The following is a 20,721-nucleotide window of genomic DNA, read 5'->3' as shown; positions in this document are numbered from 1 at the left end:
CAGATGACAGCAGTCTTTACAGAACACATTGCCACAGTTCCTGTAGATGGAGACCACACAGGAAGTTGTTAAAGCAGTATGTATGTATTAACGTACATCACTTTATAGAATGAATATTTTTCAACAGTGACATATACAGAGTAGATCTAATAGCTGCCTGTATCTACTGTTACTGTACTGTTGATCCTACTGTTGTAAAGTTCTTTCCATTATGGGCCAACTGTCTCAGGGTTTCAGGGGAGAAATAATTATCAGGCTAACCCAGAGCCTTTCATTCTGAAACCATGGGCCTGACGCAAAGGTTGTTTTGTTGCCTTGAAAATACAATTCAAAGTGTGTCTTTGAATCTTTGGCAGAATTGTGCTGCAACAAGAGTGCCAGGATTAATGCCAGGGTTTTCTCAAAGTGTTGCTGTCTCCTCATGCTGCAGACGCTCTCCTCCTCCCTCTAAAACCAGGCTGTCCCTTCCTATATTAGCATTTGCATCTCTGCCGCTTCATCTTTGGCTCAGGTGTCAATAGCCTGACTCTAGGAAGAGACACTGGATTCCTGCAGAGAAAGGCAAGACCTCACACCCCTCCCTTTTTTCCCTAACCAACTGCTGACTGAATGGCTGCATGGGGGGTCACCTGACTGCTACACTGTTCTTGCAGACTTTGAAAGAAAAGCCAAACTGCGAAGTTCTTTGACTGCTGACTTTGAAATGGAGCACATTCATTTGACTCAGTTCTGCTAATAAGAGCTCCATGGTGTCCACATAACCTATTGAACCCAACACTTAATGTGCCAGGTCATGGGGCTGAGATTTGCGACTTGCACTAACATTAAGTACTGGCACTCATGGGGCAAACCATCAGTGACTCGCAATAACATGAGAAGTGTGTGCAGGTGCCAATAGGATGACAAAGTGAAAATAAGTCTATGACTATGGAATCTGGTGCTTCACTATACATGCATTAATGCTTATTGAACACTTACAACACCTTTCGTAAGGCGTTCCTTTACGCCTTTGTCATTTGTCTTGTAAGACCAGGTGAGTCATGCCTGCACCAGGACGTGGTCGATCATCTTAGAAACAATGTGATGAAGAGATTACAAACCAGGGTTGAGCTGAGGCGTGAAACTGAATTTATTGTTTTCATGGATGTCGCAGAGCAGCACAGGATGCCTCGCTCTAGTTGGGTTGGGACAGTCCCAAGGCCGCGGCGATGGTGGCCAGGAGGAGGGTGGAACTGACCAGGATCACATCACCTCCCGACCAGAACACCTGCCGATCGTTCAGAGGCTGGACCGGCCTAAAGTTCCCCTCCATTGGCGTTCCATCCTCGAACTGAAGCTCAGAGAACACCTGCAGCTGGAGGAACAGAGGGTGAAGGTTAGGCCCCCAGCTGGTGTTATTTGACTGAGTAAATGCAGTTTTTTCAAGAATGTAACTAAGTACATTTACACATAAAATGAACTTGAGTACGGCGGTGGAATTCCCAGAACACACTATGTTGTCGGTAAGATGACACAAGGGAAAAACATATGTAACATAAAGGTCACTCCCAGGGCTCAGGTTAGGGGCTGTGTAGTTCTATTTGCCCTTACTCTATCACTTAGCCTGTTCGGTGCTCAAGGATGAAATTATGTGTGTCTCTAGAAGTTGAGGGAGTCTACACATCTGGGAATTTTATTTTCTGAGACTGTCCCTTTGGAAAGGCCAATGGAACCAGGTTAAAGGGCTCCATGCACACCTTACGGACAAACACATACACCAGCAGCCGATTGGCCAGAGGGAGGGAGAGAGAGAGAGAGAGAGAGAGAGAGAGAGAGAGAGAGAGAGACAGAGAGAGAAGTGACTTTTGATTTGAAAAAAAACAAGATTTATGTTATATTGTAATTAATAGCTTTGCATAAAACCCAAACTTGACATGTGCTCAGCACTCATTACAATAAATTTGTTAGAATTTCATAGAGTTGGGATGGCATGAACGGCCGCGGGTAGAAAATATATAAATGCCAACAAGATTAGACAAGTGGTTCCAGCACTTATGTCTAGTGTCTATCTGAAAAAAACTAGGTATAGACAACTAGCAACATTTTTAGAATTGTATAAAGAACTTTGTGTTGTCTTCCTAAATGCCTGATATCATTTAATGAAATCCATATTTCTTAGATTGTTGTATCATTACTTTTCAAGAAGTCCTGAACAACAGCAGTGGTTTTAAACATGTAGTTTTCCTTGTGAAACAGTTTGGTTAGGTGTAGGCAACAAACTACCTACATGAGCTTAGAAAAATATCATGGGTGGGTTAAAAATCAGTACATCTGTTACATTATTTGACGTAGAATGATACCGTTCTTTGTTTTATCCACAAGAAGAAAACTGGCCATTTACTTTTATTGTCAAAGAGAACACAAAGTAATAATTACGGGAGGCTACTAGAGGGCGGTGTCACTATGACCATTAATATGAGCCATAAATATGTATGCTGCTTGAACAAACGACTTATGGGAGCGTTTTTCAGAGGAGGTCAGTTCAAGCAATTGTTTAAATAAAAGTGAAAAAAGTACCTTATAACTAACAAACAAACAGTATATATAAAAAAAAAATCACATGCATGCCTTTACATTTCTGGTAGTTTTTCCTAACCTGACCCATGCTCAGAGGGATGGTACTCTCAAACACAGTCCAAATTACAGCCTCACTGCACCCTGGGGTGGTCAGAGAGCCCTTGTAGCGGTAAAAGCTGGTCAGATTCTTCTCGGGTGGGATCAGTTGTGACAGTGAGATGGAAGGCATAGGAAGTTCGCTATCTGAAAACAGAACAGCCACAGATGAGACGTTACCAACACACACCATGCAGCCATGTCTTTGGTTGCTTATACTGAACTTACAGTGGGACCAAAAAGTATATAGTCAGCCACTGATTGCAAGTTCTCCTACTTAGAAAGATGAGAGGTGTGTAATTTTCATCATAGGTACACTTCAACTATGAGAGACAAAATGAGAAAAGAATCCAGGAAATCACACTGTATGATTTTTAAAGAATTTATTTGTAAATTATGGTGGAAAATAAGTATTTGGTCACCCACAAACAAGCAAGATTTCTGTCTCTAACAGACCTGTAACTTGATCTTTAAGAAGCATGTCTGTCCTCCACTCGTTACCTGTATTAATGGCACCTGTTTGAACTCGTTATCTGTATTAAAAGACACCTGTCCACAGCCTCAAACAGTCAGACTCCAAACCCGACCATGGCCAAAACCAAAGAGCTGTTGAAGGACACCAGGAAGAAAATTGTAGACCTGCTTCAGTCTGGGAAGAGTGAATCTACAATAGGCAAGCAGGTTGGTGTAAATGAATCAACTGTGGGAGCAATTATAAGAAAATGGAAGACATACAAGACCATTGATAATCTCCCTTGATCCAGGGCTCCATGCAAGATCTCATCCCGTGGGGTCAAAATGATCATGACAACGGAGAGCAAAAATCCCCAAACTACATGGAGGGACCTGATGAATGGCCTGCAGAGAGCTGTGACCAAAGTAACAACGGCTACCATCAATAACACACTATGCCGAGAGGGACTCAAATCCTGCAGTCCCAGGCGGGTCCCCCTGCTTAAGCCAGTACATGTCCAGCACCGGCTGAAGTTTGTCAGAGAGCATATGGATGATCCAGAAGAGGATTGGGAGAATATCATGTGGTCAGATGAAATTTGTGGAGGGAGTTGGAAGTCTGTATTGCCCAGTGACAGCCCCAAAACATCACTGCTCTAGAGGAGATCTGCATGGAGGAATAGGTCGAAATACCAGCTACAGCATGTGAAAACCTGTTGAAGACTTACATGAAACGTCTGACCTGTCATTGCCAACAAAGGTTATGTTACAAAGTATTGAGTTGAACTCTGTTATTGACCAAATACTTATTTTCCACCATAATTTTCAAATAAACTCTACAATGGGATTTTTCTCATTTTGTCCCATAGTTAAAGTGTACTTATGATGACAATTACAGACCTCATCTTTCTAAGCAGGAGAACTTGCACAATCAGTGGTTGACTAAATACTTTTTGGACCCACTGTATATGTAGTACTTACCTGTAACTGTGATGCTTGGCAGAGCGTTGATGATGGGCTTATACCTTCGGTTTACTCTGTTGGACCTCTGACAAAGGAAATATATACATTTCAGCACTGTGTCTAATGACCTTTCTGTAACAGCCATTTGTTTTCAACGATGCAGGGTTTAAACGGGTTACCTCATAGAAGAACCCAAGGACTGCAACTCCCTCTGGGTCTGCTAGTGCTGTTGTCAGATCAGTGTAATATTGCTTCATGTGAACAATGTGCAGCTGTTGAGACAATTTTTTTTATACAGTGCGTTGAATCTTATAGTAGATGGGATCGATTAAAAGTCACAATGTTATCAGTTTACAAATGGTGCAACTTATGTAAGGTAGATTTCATGCTCTAACCATAGGTCACCCAACATATCAGGTCAAGTGAATCAGCTCTTTATCAAAAACATAATTGATAAAAACAAAACAGTTTTCCTAATAGTCCAAGGACTATGTGCCAAATTTGAGGTGATAATTTTTTTTTTTTATAAAAGAATGGAGTTTAGTACACTTCTACAGTTTAGTGCTCTCAAAATTTTGAGAAATGGAACCATTGCAAAAATGCCTCATGGCTGCATGATTACTTTCCGCCATAACCAAATAACATCAAACATGATAACACAGAAAAGGTGATGTCTACCCCTATTTTTCGATGGTCCAGGAGTACAACGATACCATATACAACATAAACTGTTTAGGTAAAAAGTTAATGGTGAATTTGTTGATATTGAAGAAGGTCATAATCATATTTCAAATTGTTGGTATGTTTCCAGCTGTTAGGTATAAGCAAACCTTTAACAGTCAATCACATCAGTTAATAACATGAATAAAGACAGCATGTGTGTGTTGTTTAGTAAGGTGTTGGTACCTCCATGGGATACTGCTCTCCATCGATGGTATGTTCGGAGCCGGCCTCTCCGTTGTTGCCCCAGTGCATGTGGAACTCCACAGCCTTGTAGGTGGTCGGGAGGCCTCCACCTGAGATGGTGCTGAGGTGAGGAACTCCAACCTTAACTGTAGTGGACATACGCGGAGCACAATCACGCACACAACAGCTTCACAGCACTGAGGGGTTTCTTATGTTTAAAGGAAAATATGCTCACCTGAGCGTCCGTTGTTTTTGATTGAGTCACTGAAGATCTGCCGGTAGTTGGTAAAAATGAAAGGAGTCAGTCGGTTGTCTTTCAAAGTCTTCCTGGTGATGATGTTGATGGGGGACTGGTGGTGTCCATCACAGTCGCTGTTGGCGTGGCCCCACTTGTCTGGTGCTAAAACAAGAAAAACACTCAAATTAAAGGGCATTTTGAGGATTAACCTTGCATTTTGTGTTTGTACTAGAACATGTTTACATGTTTAATGTTAAAAAGAACACTTTATTATCCTCATACTGCCCATTGCTGCTGCAGCTGTAATCTACTTTATTGTACTTTATTGATCCCTTCGGAGATCAATAAAGTATTTTCAGTAGAGAGTCAGTACAACCTATTCAATCTTCAGCTGATTCAGATGCTGGTTACATCAGTAAAACTATTCACAAGATCCAAATGAAGGTTGCATATTACCACAATTTTAGCATCTCTACATTGGTTGCCTGTACATTTAAAAGTCAATTCGAAGGTTTACATTTTAAGAAGGTACAGGATTGGCTCCTGACTATATTTCAAACTTTCCAACCCCACATGAGCCAGGAGCAGTCTGGGATCTCTTGTAGATCTCTAAATGATTCCCAAGTCAAGCCTGAAAACCAGCTGAGCCTTCGCACCTAGGGCCCCTCACCTTTAGAATGACCTGCAATACAGCTGGGAACCTCTTAATTTAAATCTCTTTATTGGAGATAAATTGCTCAGGATTTTATCCTTATTGCTTATCTTTTATTGCACTTTACATCTGTTGGTTTTAAGTCATATGTCATGCAATGAAAAGCGCATGAATTATATAAAAATCCGACAATGTGATTTTCTGGATTTTTGTTTTAGATTCCGTCTCTCACAGTTGAAGTGTTAAAAATTACAGACCTCTACATGCTTTGTAAGTAAAAAAACATGCAAAATTGGCAGTGTATCAAATACTTGTTCTCCCCACTGGATGTGCTTTAAAAAAAAAGTACCACATAAATAAAGTTATTATTGTAACCAAACAGTGTTACACTACTTTTTGAATTTAAATAAGCTTACTATTGCACTGCTTATCACAGGTGAACTGGGACTGATAGCACCAATCTGAAACACAGAAAATAAAAAAAACATTTGTCAAGATGAAAAGCGCACACACACACACTGTTGGGATTGTAATAAAATGGATTCACACATCCACATGAGATTTTGACTACTAATTGAATGAACCCTGAGATGGAGCAGGATTTAGCTCCAACAACACACACACACACACACACAGACACACACACACACACACACACACACACACACACACACACAGTCAGCCTGCATTGTTAACCTCTGGGTGACACAAACAAGCTCAGCCTATTGTGAGGGCAAAATAGGATGTTTCTTCTCAACGTCTACACTGAAAAATGGCCAGCTAGATTTAACTAGATGTATTTACCTACTGGGTCCTTTTATAAATAGTTATTTTCCTTACTGCAAAAGTGAATTGTTCTCCTGTTAGTTGAAGTCAGTTGCTATTCCCAGCAAAACATAACTCTTTGAAATGCGGGCATTGTCTTGCTATTTAAATAGAAAAAGTTGCCATGTGTGCTTTATCTTTCTGTGCTATGAGGATAAAAAGAGCAAATCTTTTTTCATTATCAATCATTCACTGTACTGGTCGCAGTAAATAAAGAGATGGTCATTTCTTTGATTTAAGATTGCTATTCTTGTTTCATGATTTGTATGTGTGTGAGTGATCACTGCAGAGGAAAGAAATCTTACAACTTAACGATGTCTAATTACCCTGTGACTACCGCCTGGGTACACCTTTACTAGATGATACAGCATGGGCGGTAGCTGTGAAAATGTGTCACTTTCTGTCCTATGAAATCTGCAAATGTTGTTGGAATTCATAAGAAAAACACATCAGGGGAGTGATTGTGTCACTTTCTTTCAAGTGTGCGCATTTGTTAATCAATGACTAATTACAGGATGTCCTTGAACAGGGAGCTCAGTTGGTGATGAGCATGTCAGACACAGAGGAATACCCGGTATCACATCAGTGCTATGGACACCACAGAGAGGGGTGTGAGTGTGTGTGTGGAGAGTGTCAGGCAGGCGATTTTGGTGTGGGGGAGCCTCTACTTCACCTGGGGAGAAGTGGATCTCTGGTGACTAGTTTCTTTTTTCTGTAGAAAATCTTTCTGAATGCATTTTGGGATTTCTGTTATCGAGATTGGAAAATATATGAACTTTCTAATTGAATAAAGTGACTGGTGTGGTTGAAAGAAATTGGTAAAAAAAGCAACTTCACCCTGCTCATTGAGCAGCTTTCTGATGTATTCATTGCCCTCATGTTTTTTAGTGTTACTAGGAATTAAATAGCTCACATTAAGTAAGATATTATCAACCTATCAATTGCATGATCATATGTAAAAGAGCATTAAGATGGGAAATACATTAAAACACAGGACATTAAAACAAAGGACCTGTACTGTTACAAGAGAAATCTAAATAAATCCTCAAAGTTTTTGACATCACCTGCTGATCCTTTGCAGATGGTCCAAAAGGACGCCAGGAGAACGGACAGGAGTAGCTGCTGCATTTTGGAGCTGACTCGACCTGGGGAGGACAACACAATGACTTGTTTTTTCCAATGTGATCGCATTCTTGCAGGGGGTCTTATACTTATCTATCACCATACCCTGACAGGAAAGAAAGAGTGGCCCCTCCTCCTTCAGGCATGTCTCTAATAAAGCTCTCTACTGATAAGAGCTTCATTAAGGGGGCCCATCCATGGGCTCCTGGTGTACAGGGAACACTCCCTGGTGATTGGAGAAGTACCCGACAATCAGATTTAATCATCATCATGATTACAGGTACCTTAAGGTGACCCTCAAAGGAGTAACTGTGTAAAAAGAGGTATATTAGGCTATTACCTCCTCCCCTATGATTTTAATTTCTCAGCACAGTAAAGTGACAGTTTAGACGAACAAACTGACAAAGCTAAAATGGGCATGCAGTGGGAAAACTGGGCAAATTGGGCATAGCCCACAGGGCTCTCTATTTTCTCGCATTCACCGTGAGACGCACTCCCACCGGTTCACACGGTCACACGCACACCTTGTAGTTCTCACGCTGATGAAGGCACAAAGACTCGCTGGAAGCAATCTTTTTCAGGCATCAGATTTAAAGTTAACAAAAGGCTTGCTGGTCCTTCGTCTTTCCACTTCATCAATTACACCTTTATTTACTAATCGTGTATGAACGCCATCTCAATTTATTATTGAGCTTTTTAAAGAAACTTTGGGAGCTCACCTGCCGTTTCAGTTTGCAATGACAGGCTACCGCCGCTGCAGAATTATGAGCTTGATTCACACGATCATTAATATCCTCTGCTCTCGTGTTTCAACGCAAAAAAGGAACAAATGGAACATTGTTGAGCGTGTCTTCGCGGAGCATTCACGTCCCACTACCACGCTGCTCTGACGCCTGGTGTACAGTGGACAAACACCAGTGAAGACCTCCTTTTAAAAGTGAATGTCTATTCACGGCACCACCAGCTACTGCCCCCGGACCCCCTGTACATGTAACTTAGCAAACATTTGGTACAACTCTGGGGGTATTAAGGTTAACTTTGCACCCATGGAGTTATTTAAAATATTGTTATTTTTTAAGAATAACTTTAAGAAAACTGCCAGTCAAATGGTCCTCACCGTTTGACTCAAGTTACTTGAACATTTAGAATATTGGGCCAACTGAACATGGAACCATACCTTACAACAATTCAAAATATAGCTAGCTAGCTAGCTAGCTAACTAACATTAAAATCATCACAAATAAGGACAATATTATATCATTAGCGTTAACTCACTATTTGGTATACCATAGCCAGTTATACACACAAGGATACAAATTAATACACATATAATCAATACAATTTTTTTAAATCACTAGATCATCGAAAATAACTGTCGCACTATTTGTAGTTGTTTTGACAACAATTAGATGTCTACAAAGTTAGCTTAGCTCAACGCTCTGACCAATAATCACTGATATCATTACAATTTTGCATAGCTAGCTATAGAATCAAATGAATAATAACCACAAACAGTAGTCCCTTGTTTTGAGCTACCTACTATTGGCAAACAAGTTGTAATATACAAATTAGAAAAAAGAGCCGCTATGCCGGGGAACTAGCGTTAGCTAGCTAGCGAGCTACCTAACTTTAGCAATTGACGGCTTAAGCTAGTTACAGCAACTTAACGTTACTAATTTAACAAAGCACAATAATAATTTAAGCACAACAATTTAGATTTAATATTACTTGGTATTAGCTAGCTAGTTACATTATTAAAAAGTCAAGTCCTTTAATTTGCAGTCATCTCTCTTAAATCTACCTCAAGAATTAAGTCTTGAATAACAAGTCAAAGTCAGGTGGAGTTTACTAAGTTAAGCAAGGCTAAAGTCCTCAAAATGTGCGAGAGTCTCGAGTCTCCACCTTAGCTCCATTGATAAAAAAAACACACAAAAAAACATCAATTTTACCCCTTTTACCGCTTCCTCGAACTGTTGCTTCTCTACTGCTGTCTCGACCAGTTAGTTCTTATATTGTGTGCCTTTCTTTAAGCAAAAAAGGTCTTTTAGCCTAGAGTTCTGGTAGTTTCCATTGAAGCCTAACGTATGTTGCGCTGCGTTGCACTAGCGTTACTGCTTTGCATAGCAACCGCAATATTATTATTGTTTGTAAGTCTGTGATACATGTATTTGTGATACATGGTGGTGGTGGTGGTGGGGATTTGTACTGTACCATTACCGTAACCATAGCCGTTACCATTAAAAAGGAAGACAGTGGGGAAAGTGAGGAAAAGAGAATCATTAGAGCTTAACCTTGGGGCCCAGGAGCTGCCTGATGCTATAATCAGCCTGAAAGGACCGGGGCTAGACTCCGGGACCTGATAGGCTTCCGATTGAAACTGAGCCTACAAGGTTTTAAGACTAAATTAATAACGCCTCTGCTTGATGCATCAAAAATCGTTTGATGGTGGATCCCTTCCTCCCTAAACTTATCACTGCAATAATTACACTAGGCCTACTAATGAAACCCAGATATCCAACATCTAAATGATCTTAAAGACCTTTTCAATGGAATCCCATTGACAGGCAACAGTCTGGCCCCTTGTTAACTTCCTGTCAGTTGATGCCATTCACATACACTGCAACAGGGTTCAAGACAAATGAAAAGTCAATCTCCCTTCTAAATTATAACTTTAAGATCTTATGTTATTAGGTGGACAAAACTATCCATATCATTGATTGGACGTAACATTTTGAAAATTACAATTTCACCTACATTTCTGTACCTCTTCTGGGGGGTGGGGGGTAAATTCTAATAAATCTAGAAATTCCTTATGTTTATGCACAGCTGAATCTGAATATTTTGCACTCTACAAGTCCTGGTATTAGCCTAGAAAAGAGCTATTTCTCTCTTTTCGATCCGAGGTTGTCACCCCCTTCTGTTTAATGCACCAAATTAGTTTCCAGCTTTTTCCCCTTGCTTATAATAAGATTTCTTTAATCTCAAACTTTTTTTGTTGCATTCTTTGTAGCTTAAACGTAGCTCTCAGTTTATGGAGCTCTGAATGCAAAGATCTGATTTGCTGAAAGTGCTGGTCTCCTTGCAAGTACAGAAAAGTCCAGCCTTATGTTACCCTCGATAGAACAGCTCCACCTAGTAGACAAAGAGAGGGAAAGCACTGAGGAGGTTTCCCTGTTTCCCTTCTGATATTGCTTAGTTTCCGTACTTTTTGTCTCTAAATAGTTTTTGCCTTTTTAAATAGGTGTATAGTCTTTTGAGGCTTTTGTTGATTGCTTAATGACTAGTCTATACAGGTTTTTCAGCCTCACGGTCGCCTGATGTGCAGGAAAAGACACTTTGGTCTCATTCCTTTTGGAAAAATAAAAGAGCTACATGTAGTTAACCCTCATGTTGTCCTCGGGTCAAATTGATCCGTTTTCTTGTATTAATGTTCTTTTTAAACCACCCAATTGTAAAATGATTGATTTCACACAACGCTCTTTGGCAAGTACAAATCTCTACTTTCATTAATTTCGGGGCGTCTTGCTCAATTTTATACCATTTGAAAAACAACTTGAAGTGTTTTTGAAATAATATTGAGTAAAAGTTGACATGTTCCAGTCTGATTTTACACCAACATACTTTCCTTTAATTGTAGTCGAAATAATTCCTAAATTCTGCTTTTCAAACTCAAACATTAGGTATAATTTACTATAAATGAGGTTTATTGACCATAAATTACAAAATAACTGTAAAACTAGTTAATAAGTTAGTGTTACTTACATAGTGTTGAACATTGAAAAAAAGCTTTAAAAGTGTTGAAAAAAGGGACAAAAATAAGTGTTTTCAGTTTCAGTTTTGACGGGAAGACAACACTAGGATTAGAAAGCTTGGAGACAGATTCATGATATAATCTTTTATTTTAACCCATGGGATTTAACTTTTACAGTGCATTTCTTTACAACAATTATTCATTAAGTGACAGGTTTTAAGCCACCACTACGGATCAGATAACTATGAATGTTACATTTCTGAGTTCCTCTTAAAGATTTTGACTTGATGAACACAGTGTTGAAAATATCCCAAATATTATGGATAACCACAAAGGACAATGGAGAACAAAAAGGATAATTGATTTAGTGATCCGTCATCCATTGAAATGTTAGCCTTGTCATCAAACCGCACCATCAGTTAATCTTTAGATGTCTCAGTGTTATTACGCAGCTTACTATCTGTACCATTAAAACTAAGAGGGAGGCCAATTAGAAACCTGCTGCAATCCATAAGAAAGAAAAAGGCTTTAAAAATAGACAAAACAAAATATGGCACTATTGTCTCAAGGAACAACCAGTAGACACAAACACATTTTTTAAAGAGGGGGACTGTGGTCAAACTCCCCTAAACAAAACAAGAAACCTGAAGCACTTTGTTCAGTCTTTTCCCGAGCAGTCTTTCCTGCCAGTTCCCAATCTGAGGAGGAGTCATCAGTCAGATGGACATCAAGCTTCATGTGGACATTAAACCATTCATTCACAAACATCTCAGCAGGAAAACCTTACCTCTGTCACATCCCAGAATACCCACAGTACCTTCAAATGACATTTTCTTTCATCAGAAGAAGACATCTGCTTCCACCCAACGTCATTGTGTTCTCTTCCTCTAAACACATCAAGCACACGTCCCGGCAAAACAAACCACACACATCCCTCAGAACGTCGAATGTCCCAACACGGCTATACTGGAGAAAAGCATTGATGAAAGACAGAACCACATTAACTGTGCATATACATCATTTTGAAATCACATTGCAGCAATGAACACATATACGACCCACCAAATGTACACTAACATAAACTCGATCCAGTTATCCATTACATATTACATTCAGGCTCCAAGGAAAAGATGCAATGACAAAGTAAACCACAGATTTCTCCCTTTTACTCAAGTTTGGTCTCAAATTCCCTCAAATACAACGACAGCTAGTAGTGCACAAAATAAGAATACAAAATTAGACTTTTAAATACTGTAGCAGCAATTCTTTTCTTTTCAAAGTTGAAAGCCTCCAGTAGTACAGGTAAAGGCTCTGGAGTCCCCGACACCTGGAAGGGTGAGCGATTGTCCTCTGAAGTGCGAGACAGTGTCTGTAAGGAGGGTACAGGTGTTTGGTACTAAAGGTGGGTGACTCTGATAGGGTGGACAGGTTGGAGATGTGTCTCGGACAGGGCATGTGTGGAGGCAGCAGGGCGCTGCAGTGTTCCAGGCTGTAAATGTCTTGGAACAGAAGGGGTTTGTTCTGCAGGATAACCTCCCCCACTGAAACACCTCCATCTCAGACATTCCCTTTCCTCTTCTCCACCTTTCAGAAAGTCTCACAGTGCACCTGCGCTCCCAAAGCAAGCCTCCCAAAGAGTAACAACTCCTCCTCATCTCCCCCCCTGCAGCCGAAACCAGAGCAGGTCGGGGTTACAACGGGTCGCTCCGCTTTTCAGTCCAAAACGAGCAGGACAGAGCCGAAGCGCGAGCCATGCTACACAACGCTTCTCTCAGCTGGAGGCTGTGGCGATGGCCTTCTTAAGCTGCTGGCTGCGGATCTCGCGGGTGCGAGACTCCAGGAGCAGGTCGTGGCAGATGTTGCAGACCAACACCGGGTCATACAGCTGTTGGTCTGGGATGGGCAGCTTCAGATGACAGCAGTCTTTACAGAACACATTGCCACAGTTCCTGTAGATGGAGACCACACAGGAAGTTGTTAAAGCAGTGTGAATGTATTTACGTTTTTTGACATTCACCCATGTTGTTTCTCTGCCACCTTTTCATTTGTAAGTAAATGTCTTATTTTAAGATTCTTTGTGTTCTTGTGTCAATTAAAGCAAGAAAGCCACGTGGAAGCCCCACCTGCAGTGGTGACGTCTCTTGACTATCCAGAACTCACAGTCACAGTTGAAACAATGGGAGGCCATGTGGTCAGGCACCCACCTCGTGACCTACAACACACACACACACACACACGATCAGTTATGAAGTGCGGAGACGGAAGGATTGTGAGAAAACAAAAGGTAGAAGTTATTATAGGCGATGGAGCACAAAGGATGCTGACCTCTGTGTCCTTGGGCTCCACTCGGTCCCAGCTGCCCTCAGACAGACGGTCCTCACTGTGGGTCGACAGAGAATCCTCCTCGTTGCTGTTGTCTGACTCCCGCAGACACGTCTGAAAACGGAGCGAGAAGGGCAAGATCAGAAGAGAAGTAACAATAAGAGCATAATCAAAAGTAAACAAGTACAGCAGACAGAAAAAAAAAGATCTTCTAGCGCTAGGCTGTCTGGCATTATCGCCATCACTGAAAAGGGTACTCACAATGTCATCCTCGTAGTCAATGTCTGGCTCCGAGGGAGGGGTGCTGTACTGTTTACTCTCCAGCTTCATCTGCAGCTGTCGCACCTGCAGCCTCAGCACCTCCACCTCTTGCTTGTAGCCGGCCTCAATCTGGCGCAGTCTTTGCTGCACGGCGTCCATAGGCACCGGCAGGCCATCGTCATCCAGGTAAGCTGGGGCTTGGGGTGGGGGTGGGGAGCTAGAGGCGGAGGGCGAGGAGTATGACACTGGCAGGAGCTGATGGCCTGCCAAGGAGTAGCCGTTGAGGGCTGCGGCAGCAGGCCCACACAGGCCGATGTAGGCTGCACTCCTGGCAGCAGACAGCCATCCAGCCTGCAGAGGGCTGCTGGGATTACAAAGAGCCTCCCTGCGGCAGCACTGGGAGCCGTTGGCCACGGCGAAGCCCTGGGAGCGGAGCAGCTTACCGGCAAGACGGCGGCTCTGGTAAGTGTTGCTCTGCAAGGCCCGGCTGACGCCAGAGTGACTGGCACTACTGCAGGCGGACTGGACCAGACCCTGGACGCTCTCCCAGTGGGAGCCGAGCAGGGACAGGTCTGTGATCTGGCTGTGGGAGATCAGATGGCGAGCTGCTACTTGGGCGCAGTCTACAGGAGCCACTGCAACTGTCAACATACGCTCTTTTCCTTTCACTACATCTGTCCTCATGTCCTCCTTCTCCTTCTGGGGTTGAACCTGAGGCTGGGACTCAGGTTGGGTCTCATCACTAAAATGACTCTGGGTCAGATCCTGGCTCACAATGGGGGGAAGGGTTGGGGGGAGCTCTCCCTCATCTGTGAGAGTCTCTGTGGAGTCCTCCATGGGAAGTAGTGGTATCAGATGCTTCAGAGGCAGCAGGTCTGCTGATTCCGGAAGGCCGTTGACCTGGCCGTCAGAGTGGCCGTTAGTCAGCGAGCTGGGGGTGGTGGCTGCAGGCTCCATGCCGCTGCAGGGGAGAGATGAGCATGGCTCTGATTTATGAGTGGGTGACGTGGTCCTCTCTGCAGTCCTACACAAGCTCTCAGCCTCTAGCGGAGGCGGTGGGAGAGGAGGGTTAGTGATCTGAGGCAAAGCTTGTTGAAGGACTGGAGCCGGGAGGGAACTGCAAGCGAGTGCGACGTCCTTACCGAGAGGGACCCGGGGAAGGGACAGAGACGGCAGCGGCTGTGTGGTGAGACAGGTCTCCTCCACTGTGTCATCAAAGCTCTCTGCACCTGGGACACCCTCTGGGGTCATGGCAGGACTCTGATGCAGAGGTTTCCCCTCACTGCTGTCCAGTCCAGTGTTGTCAGGTGTGAGCTCATCAGAGACGGCTGCAGAGGTTTCCTCTGTGTCTGGCGAGAACTCAGGGGGAGAGCGACCCTCCTGGCAGTGCTTATTGAGATTTGGGTCGCTGGAGGTACGTGTCAGGGGCACCCCGTTCTCAAAAGCGGACAGCAGGTTGTCCATGGAGCGGGTCTTGGGAAGTCTGGAAATCAGAAAAATATATTATTATATTACAAAATTTTTCCCCCACATGTGCAAAAATGATACAACTGTCTGTTTTGGACTCTAGGGGGCAGTCTGGCTCTCTGCACATAAAGGGAATTTTGAATGAATGTAAATCCTTTTAAGAATAGTAAGTACAGACACTGAACAACGGATCAGATTTGCAAACAAACATACCTGTCCAGGGAACGGGAGGTCAGTTCATCTCCTGTTACACTCGGGGGGAGGTATAGCTCCATAGAGTCGTCCACAGCGGTGCAGGGGGAGGAGGTGGGCAGGTAGACAGCTGTCCACAGCTGCAATGCTCGTGTGTGGCAGACTGGCTGCAGCACCTGAAAAACAAGTGATGAGGACAATCCCAGAAGGTCAACATACAGTAATGCTATAACTCTTTTCGTACAGTTCTTCCATTGCTGTGGGTGGTGTATTAAGACCAATGGATCATTTACAGAGTATCATGGTGGCATGGATTTTATCTTAAAGTAAGATTATGCTCTTTTGCTGAAAAGCTTGAGGATGAAAGTAAAAGTTCAGTCACACTATGCATTAATCACATCATAAAGCCACTCTGCTCAGCATCAAAGGAATAAGACTAGAGATCTGATGATTTGTGTTACGATCCTTAAATACCACTATTCTTTCAAGCAAAAAGGCTCAGCATCTAAAAGTACAGTATGAAGCAACCTTCAGTTGTTTCTGTATTACCTGGTTGTTCAACTACAAAATACATGAAGATGAAAGTAATAGCACTTTTACAGTGTAAGGTCACTATAAGAAGTTGTAGGTACCATATCATGACTGGGGATGTAGAGGAAGTTCTGAAAGTTCTTGTTTCCGTTGCGAAGCAGGGACCACACAGAGCAAGTGCGTTTATAGATGTTCCTCGCCTCTCTCTCGCGAGCGTTGTTACACAGGAAGGTGCCGTAAAGACAGGAGTACGTATGCTGCACCAACTTGACCTGGACACGCGTGCAAGATGGAACATGACGTTAGGTTATTATCAGGTTATAAATACTGATTGACTGCAACATTTCCAAGTCAGTGGCTTAAGGAGTATAATGTTATGCAAAAAAATCATTCATAAAAAAATGTATTACTGTATATTCTGTCTTTAAAGATGGTTTGGTGTCACTTACACTGTGAGATTTATAGTAAAAAAGAAAAAAGAAAAGGATACAGTTTTTATTAGAAAGATGTAAAGAGCGCTGTGAGACCACCCACCAGGAAGGCCTCGTTGAACTCAAAGAGGCAGGGGAACTGTTTGAGCAGCTGGTGAACACAGTCCAGCCACTGCAGGAACACGGGACACTGCTCGCTCACATCGTCAGCGTTCTCCTGGTGGCCGCAGCGGTCCCCAAACTTATGACCATAGTCCAGCCAGTCAGTCTCTACAAGCACCTGGAAACCCTGTGGACGACACGGTACTCAGGACTGAATGGAACCACATTACAGTGCAACATAAACAGAGTTTTATTCCAATTTATTCCGACACCTGACGTCCCGATTACCCACAATGCAACGAGACCGCCAACAGTTCAATCAGAGACATGGGTGCATTGTGCTAGTGTAGTCTCGAAGTCGGGTGAGCTAACTTCTTTCTAATTCCAAACTCCCACATCGTTATCATTTTTAAACTTAACAGCCTTCAGCCCCAACTGATGCTGAGATTTGATTACATGCAGCATCTTCTGTAGACACAAAAGGGCAGTAGTATTCCCTAACACCTGTAGAGAATTTAATATGTAAAAAGACTCCTCTTTAATACTAAATTTAAAACAAGTTTATCTAAAATCTGTTTGCAAAAGTCTGGGGCCAAACCATGCAGACGCTCACCTCTAATGTCCTGTAGTAGGGGTCCAGCAGGACCTTGGCGAGGGCTACAATCTGGGGAGTGCGGTCCCACCCGTCAGAACAATGCACCAGGACAGGCCGGCCATCCCTCTCCACCGCTGAACACACCAGAGTGGCTGCCTTCAGCATGACGGACAGGTGCTGCAGCCAACGGGTGCTCTCAAGTGCGGAAAGCCAACTGGAAACACCAGAGGTGACTGATTAGATAAGTACAAATCTAAATAGAGCCTGTCTGATGAAGTGATCTGGAGCCTAGACACTGTATACATACACATCAGCTTTGGTTACTCAGGGTGAGTTTACACGGGATTAGGCTGATGGGGTAAGAAGGAAGCCACTGACCTATATATATGGAGGCCTCCCCACGTCCTTCACCCCCCTCTCTGAATAACAAGCTTTAAAATAACATGATGTGACATCGTAGCTGGGTTAACCTGTGTACTGTACGTACAACCACATGTAATCCCATACAATCACAGATGTAAACACACTAGTAAAACACACCGATGCAAACCGAAGCACAAACAGAAACACGTAACACACGTATCCACTATCAGTGTGTACAGACTGACAGCTGGTCGGCGCAGCAGCAATGGCACTGGACCGTGGCAGCGTTCCCATCTCTGTGTGGTGTTGCCTTACCATGATGGGAGGGGGTGTGGGGGGAGGCACCAATGACGGTGGAGCCACTCAGAGAGAAAGGTTAAACAGATCAACTTACTTTCCTGGATCCGGGATCTGACTGCATACGGTCCTTAGAGCCTGGAAGCTGTTCCGGATGGCGTGGATGTTCGCCATTCCCATGAACATTACCTCGCAGTTGGGGTAGTACTCTAAGTAGAGACAAACATAAACAACTCGGATGAAGGTCAGAATACATAAACAAAGCTTAGCTTGTAATATACTGTAGCATCATCTGTTTAGAGACAGATGGTGTATGACTTGGCATTAACTGGCACTGGCCACTTGCTTATAGGAGTGTAAGGATTTTACTTTTGAATCAAAAAATGAGCTTTCGATTTCAAAATCAGAAGCAGGATTGGTGATTCCCCAGTATTTTGTTTCTCTCTCCACACCCACCTACCTGCGCAAGTTCAAAGGAAAAAAAAAAAATCTGACACAGCATGCACCTAAAAACACAGGGTAACGTTACCAGAGGCCTGCCGGAGTCGGAGATGCAGCTACACATCGTTTAACTAATGGTGAATTAAACAGCCCTGCTAAAAACAGAACAACAAAGTAACTTAAACTGTTGTTGCACAACACCCTTGTGCTATGTACTGGCAGAAAGTTGAAATCGAAAAAGCAGCACAGTTTTTGCGGGCATACTCTTCTTCATTGATCTTAGAACTCAAAACTTGTTAATGTCTACAAGACAGATCCAAGGGCTGTGGAACAAAAAAACAACAACAAAAAACTAAAAATGACATGCATAATGGAGAACTTTTTAGAGATTTGATTGAAAATGTCTGAAATATCACCTTATAAAGTTGTTATAGTAAACAACTGCCCTATTTACACATCCAGCAATTACAGAGCAACATTAGTGAGTCGTGTTTCTGGGCACCTGGTGATTCAGAGTGTAAGATTCACTCTCCTTTCAGTTCCATTTTGATCTCCTCTTTAGAAGCCAGCTGTTTGACTTTCTTCAACAGCTGGTTGCTATAGTTGCATGCCATTCAATCTAGGCAAGTAAAGTGGGTTTATCAGAACATTTTCTAAAAACAGCCGCCTGCTGCTGCTGGAATTATGGTTTATTAGAAAAGAATTAAAGTAAAATTGGCTAAAGACTAAAAAGCTGTGTGGAGTTGATGGGAGCTGCATAGCTGGTACTAAAGCTATTCACATGTCACTTTGGGCGACCACTTAAGTTATTAAATTCATTGTTAAATCAAAAGAAAATTGTGATCGCTGCAGTATTGAGTTATTTCCCCTTACTAGTTATTTGGAACAGTATTTCCCTGATCCACTTATTTTCTACTTTTACAGTAATTTATTCTGGTTTGAAAGCGTTTTGTTGAAAGGTTGATTTTACGTTTGCACCCTCCTTGTATTTATTTTGTTTTGTGTTGAATTGTTAATTTAATATTTGTACCCTTCATGTAATTTTTTTGAGTAATCACTAGGAATGTGCCTATTTAAAATGTGTCTGAATAATATAAAAATAATGGATGGACAAAATAATTCATTCATATTCATCACTAAGTTTAAATTGCCTTCTTGAATCAGAAGCATACAGTTGGTGAATACCTACTCTAAAAGACAGGTAACATAACGCAAAACAAAGTATTGTACGTGTTGTTAAAAATTGAAATGTGATAAATAAATGTTGAAACACAGTGTCAGTTGTCCTTGATCTCATATCCTACAAAAGGCTGAATTCATTGAATTGTTGAAGACTTTTTCAAATGTGTTGGTCACACTAACCTTCGCATTCACAGCCTCCGCCCTTGGCTCGGTTGGCCACTGCAGCCGTGTATGAACGAGCATCCAGAATCAGCAGCTTCTGGGCCACAGTGTTGTCATCGCAGCCAGAGCCGCCCGTCAAAGAGGAGTCTGGAGATACAGAGAGATTAAGTCTACTGTTAGGAGTGGGCAGCGTTGTGTGAATCGAACGGCCGTGGAGAGGAAGAGAGACGGCGTGGAAGGAGGAAGGGGGAATCAGAGACGTGCCAGGGATATGATTTACAGAAAATGATAATCAATATCTCCTCCTGATGACACACAACCACAGTGTTGCTATAGGTAACGATCACAAGTCATGAGACCTGCTTTCCGCAGCTACCAGGGAGAAAGACGAGTAATTATTGTGAGGCTGCAAAGAAACTAATTCTCTGTGCACACAGTCAGTGTTGTGCTGCCCCTCCCTTTTCAGTCTGGTGTTGTGCACCAAAGACCCTTTTAGACGTGCATGTCCCAGACATATTGGCATCAACTTTGAAAAATAACCAAAATTAAAAACAAACAGCAAAAAAATTAAAACAAAAACAATGCAAGTTGCACTGGCAGTTGTGCCATTAGTTAGATACTGTAGATTAATCTGATCATAAGGCTGTAACATTAAAAGGGCTGTGCTGAAACTACTGACCGAAAACAAATGTCAGCAGGCTAGGATTGCCTCCACACAGCTCTCACAGACTGTTCCCAGATACACGAAATACCTACATTAATTTAAAGGTCACATACACCAACAGGCTAATAAAACAGAGATGCTCGGATTAC

General features: G+C 42.5%; 2 protein-coding genes across 9 annotated transcripts in view; both read right to left on the bottom strand.

Annotated features, from left to right (window-relative positions):
• Positions 1-1,105: 1,105 nt before the first annotated feature.
• Positions 1,106-9,911, bottom strand: LOC117955007 (carbonic anhydrase 4-like). 4 transcript variants are annotated; one of them, XM_034889093.1, is made up of 9 exons: positions 9,770-9,911; positions 7,754-7,834; positions 6,281-6,325; positions 5,210-5,374; positions 4,975-5,120; positions 4,248-4,340; positions 4,087-4,153; positions 2,636-2,799; positions 1,106-1,354 (listed from the first exon to the last, which is right to left on the bottom strand). In XM_034889093.1, the coding sequence occupies exons 2-9, from the start codon at positions 7,815-7,817 to the stop codon at positions 1,175-1,177; spliced, it is 924 nt and encodes a 307-aa protein (XP_034744984.1). In that variant the 5' UTR covers positions 7,818-7,834; positions 9,770-9,911; the 3' UTR covers positions 1,106-1,174. The 4 variants fall into 4 exon arrangements, with proteins under 4 accessions (XP_034744984.1, XP_034744983.1, XP_034744982.1 ...); XM_034889092.1 differs by lacking the exon at positions 9,770-9,911 and adding an exon at positions 8,268-8,330; XM_034889091.1 differs by lacking the exon at positions 9,770-9,911 and having other exon boundaries at positions 6,281-6,329; positions 7,761-7,910.
• Positions 9,912-11,691: 1,780 nt separating this feature from the next.
• Positions 11,692-20,721, bottom strand: part of mtmr4 (myotubularin related protein 4) — a 39,598-nt gene continuing 30,568 nt past the window's right edge. For all 5 annotated transcript variants that reach the window (XM_034889086.1, XM_034889088.1, XM_034889087.1 and 2 more), the window contains 10 exons: positions 19,927-20,055; positions 18,221-18,332; positions 17,482-17,677; positions 16,870-17,055; positions 16,437-16,607; positions 15,826-15,980; positions 14,146-15,628; positions 13,888-13,998; positions 13,686-13,774; positions 11,692-13,511 (listed from right to left, as the gene is read on the bottom strand). In XM_034889086.1, coding sequence (XP_034744977.1) covers positions 13,334-13,511; positions 13,686-13,774; positions 13,888-13,998; positions 14,146-15,628; positions 15,826-15,980; positions 16,437-16,607; positions 16,870-17,055; positions 17,482-17,677; positions 18,221-18,332; positions 19,927-20,055 — 2,810 coding nt within the window. In that variant the 3' untranslated portion in view covers positions 11,692-13,333. The remainder of the gene's footprint in view (positions 13,512-13,685; positions 13,775-13,887; positions 13,999-14,145; positions 15,629-15,825; positions 15,981-16,436; positions 16,608-16,869; positions 17,056-17,481; positions 17,678-18,220; positions 18,333-19,926; positions 20,056-20,721) is intronic.

Source organism: Etheostoma cragini, chromosome 13, assembly GCF_013103735.1.
Source record: "Etheostoma cragini isolate CJK2018 chromosome 13, CSU_Ecrag_1.0, whole genome shotgun sequence".
NCBI classification, from domain to species: Eukaryota; Metazoa; Chordata; class Actinopteri; order Perciformes; family Percidae; genus Etheostoma; species Etheostoma cragini.
This window is presented reverse-complemented; position numbering and strand designations above follow the sequence as displayed.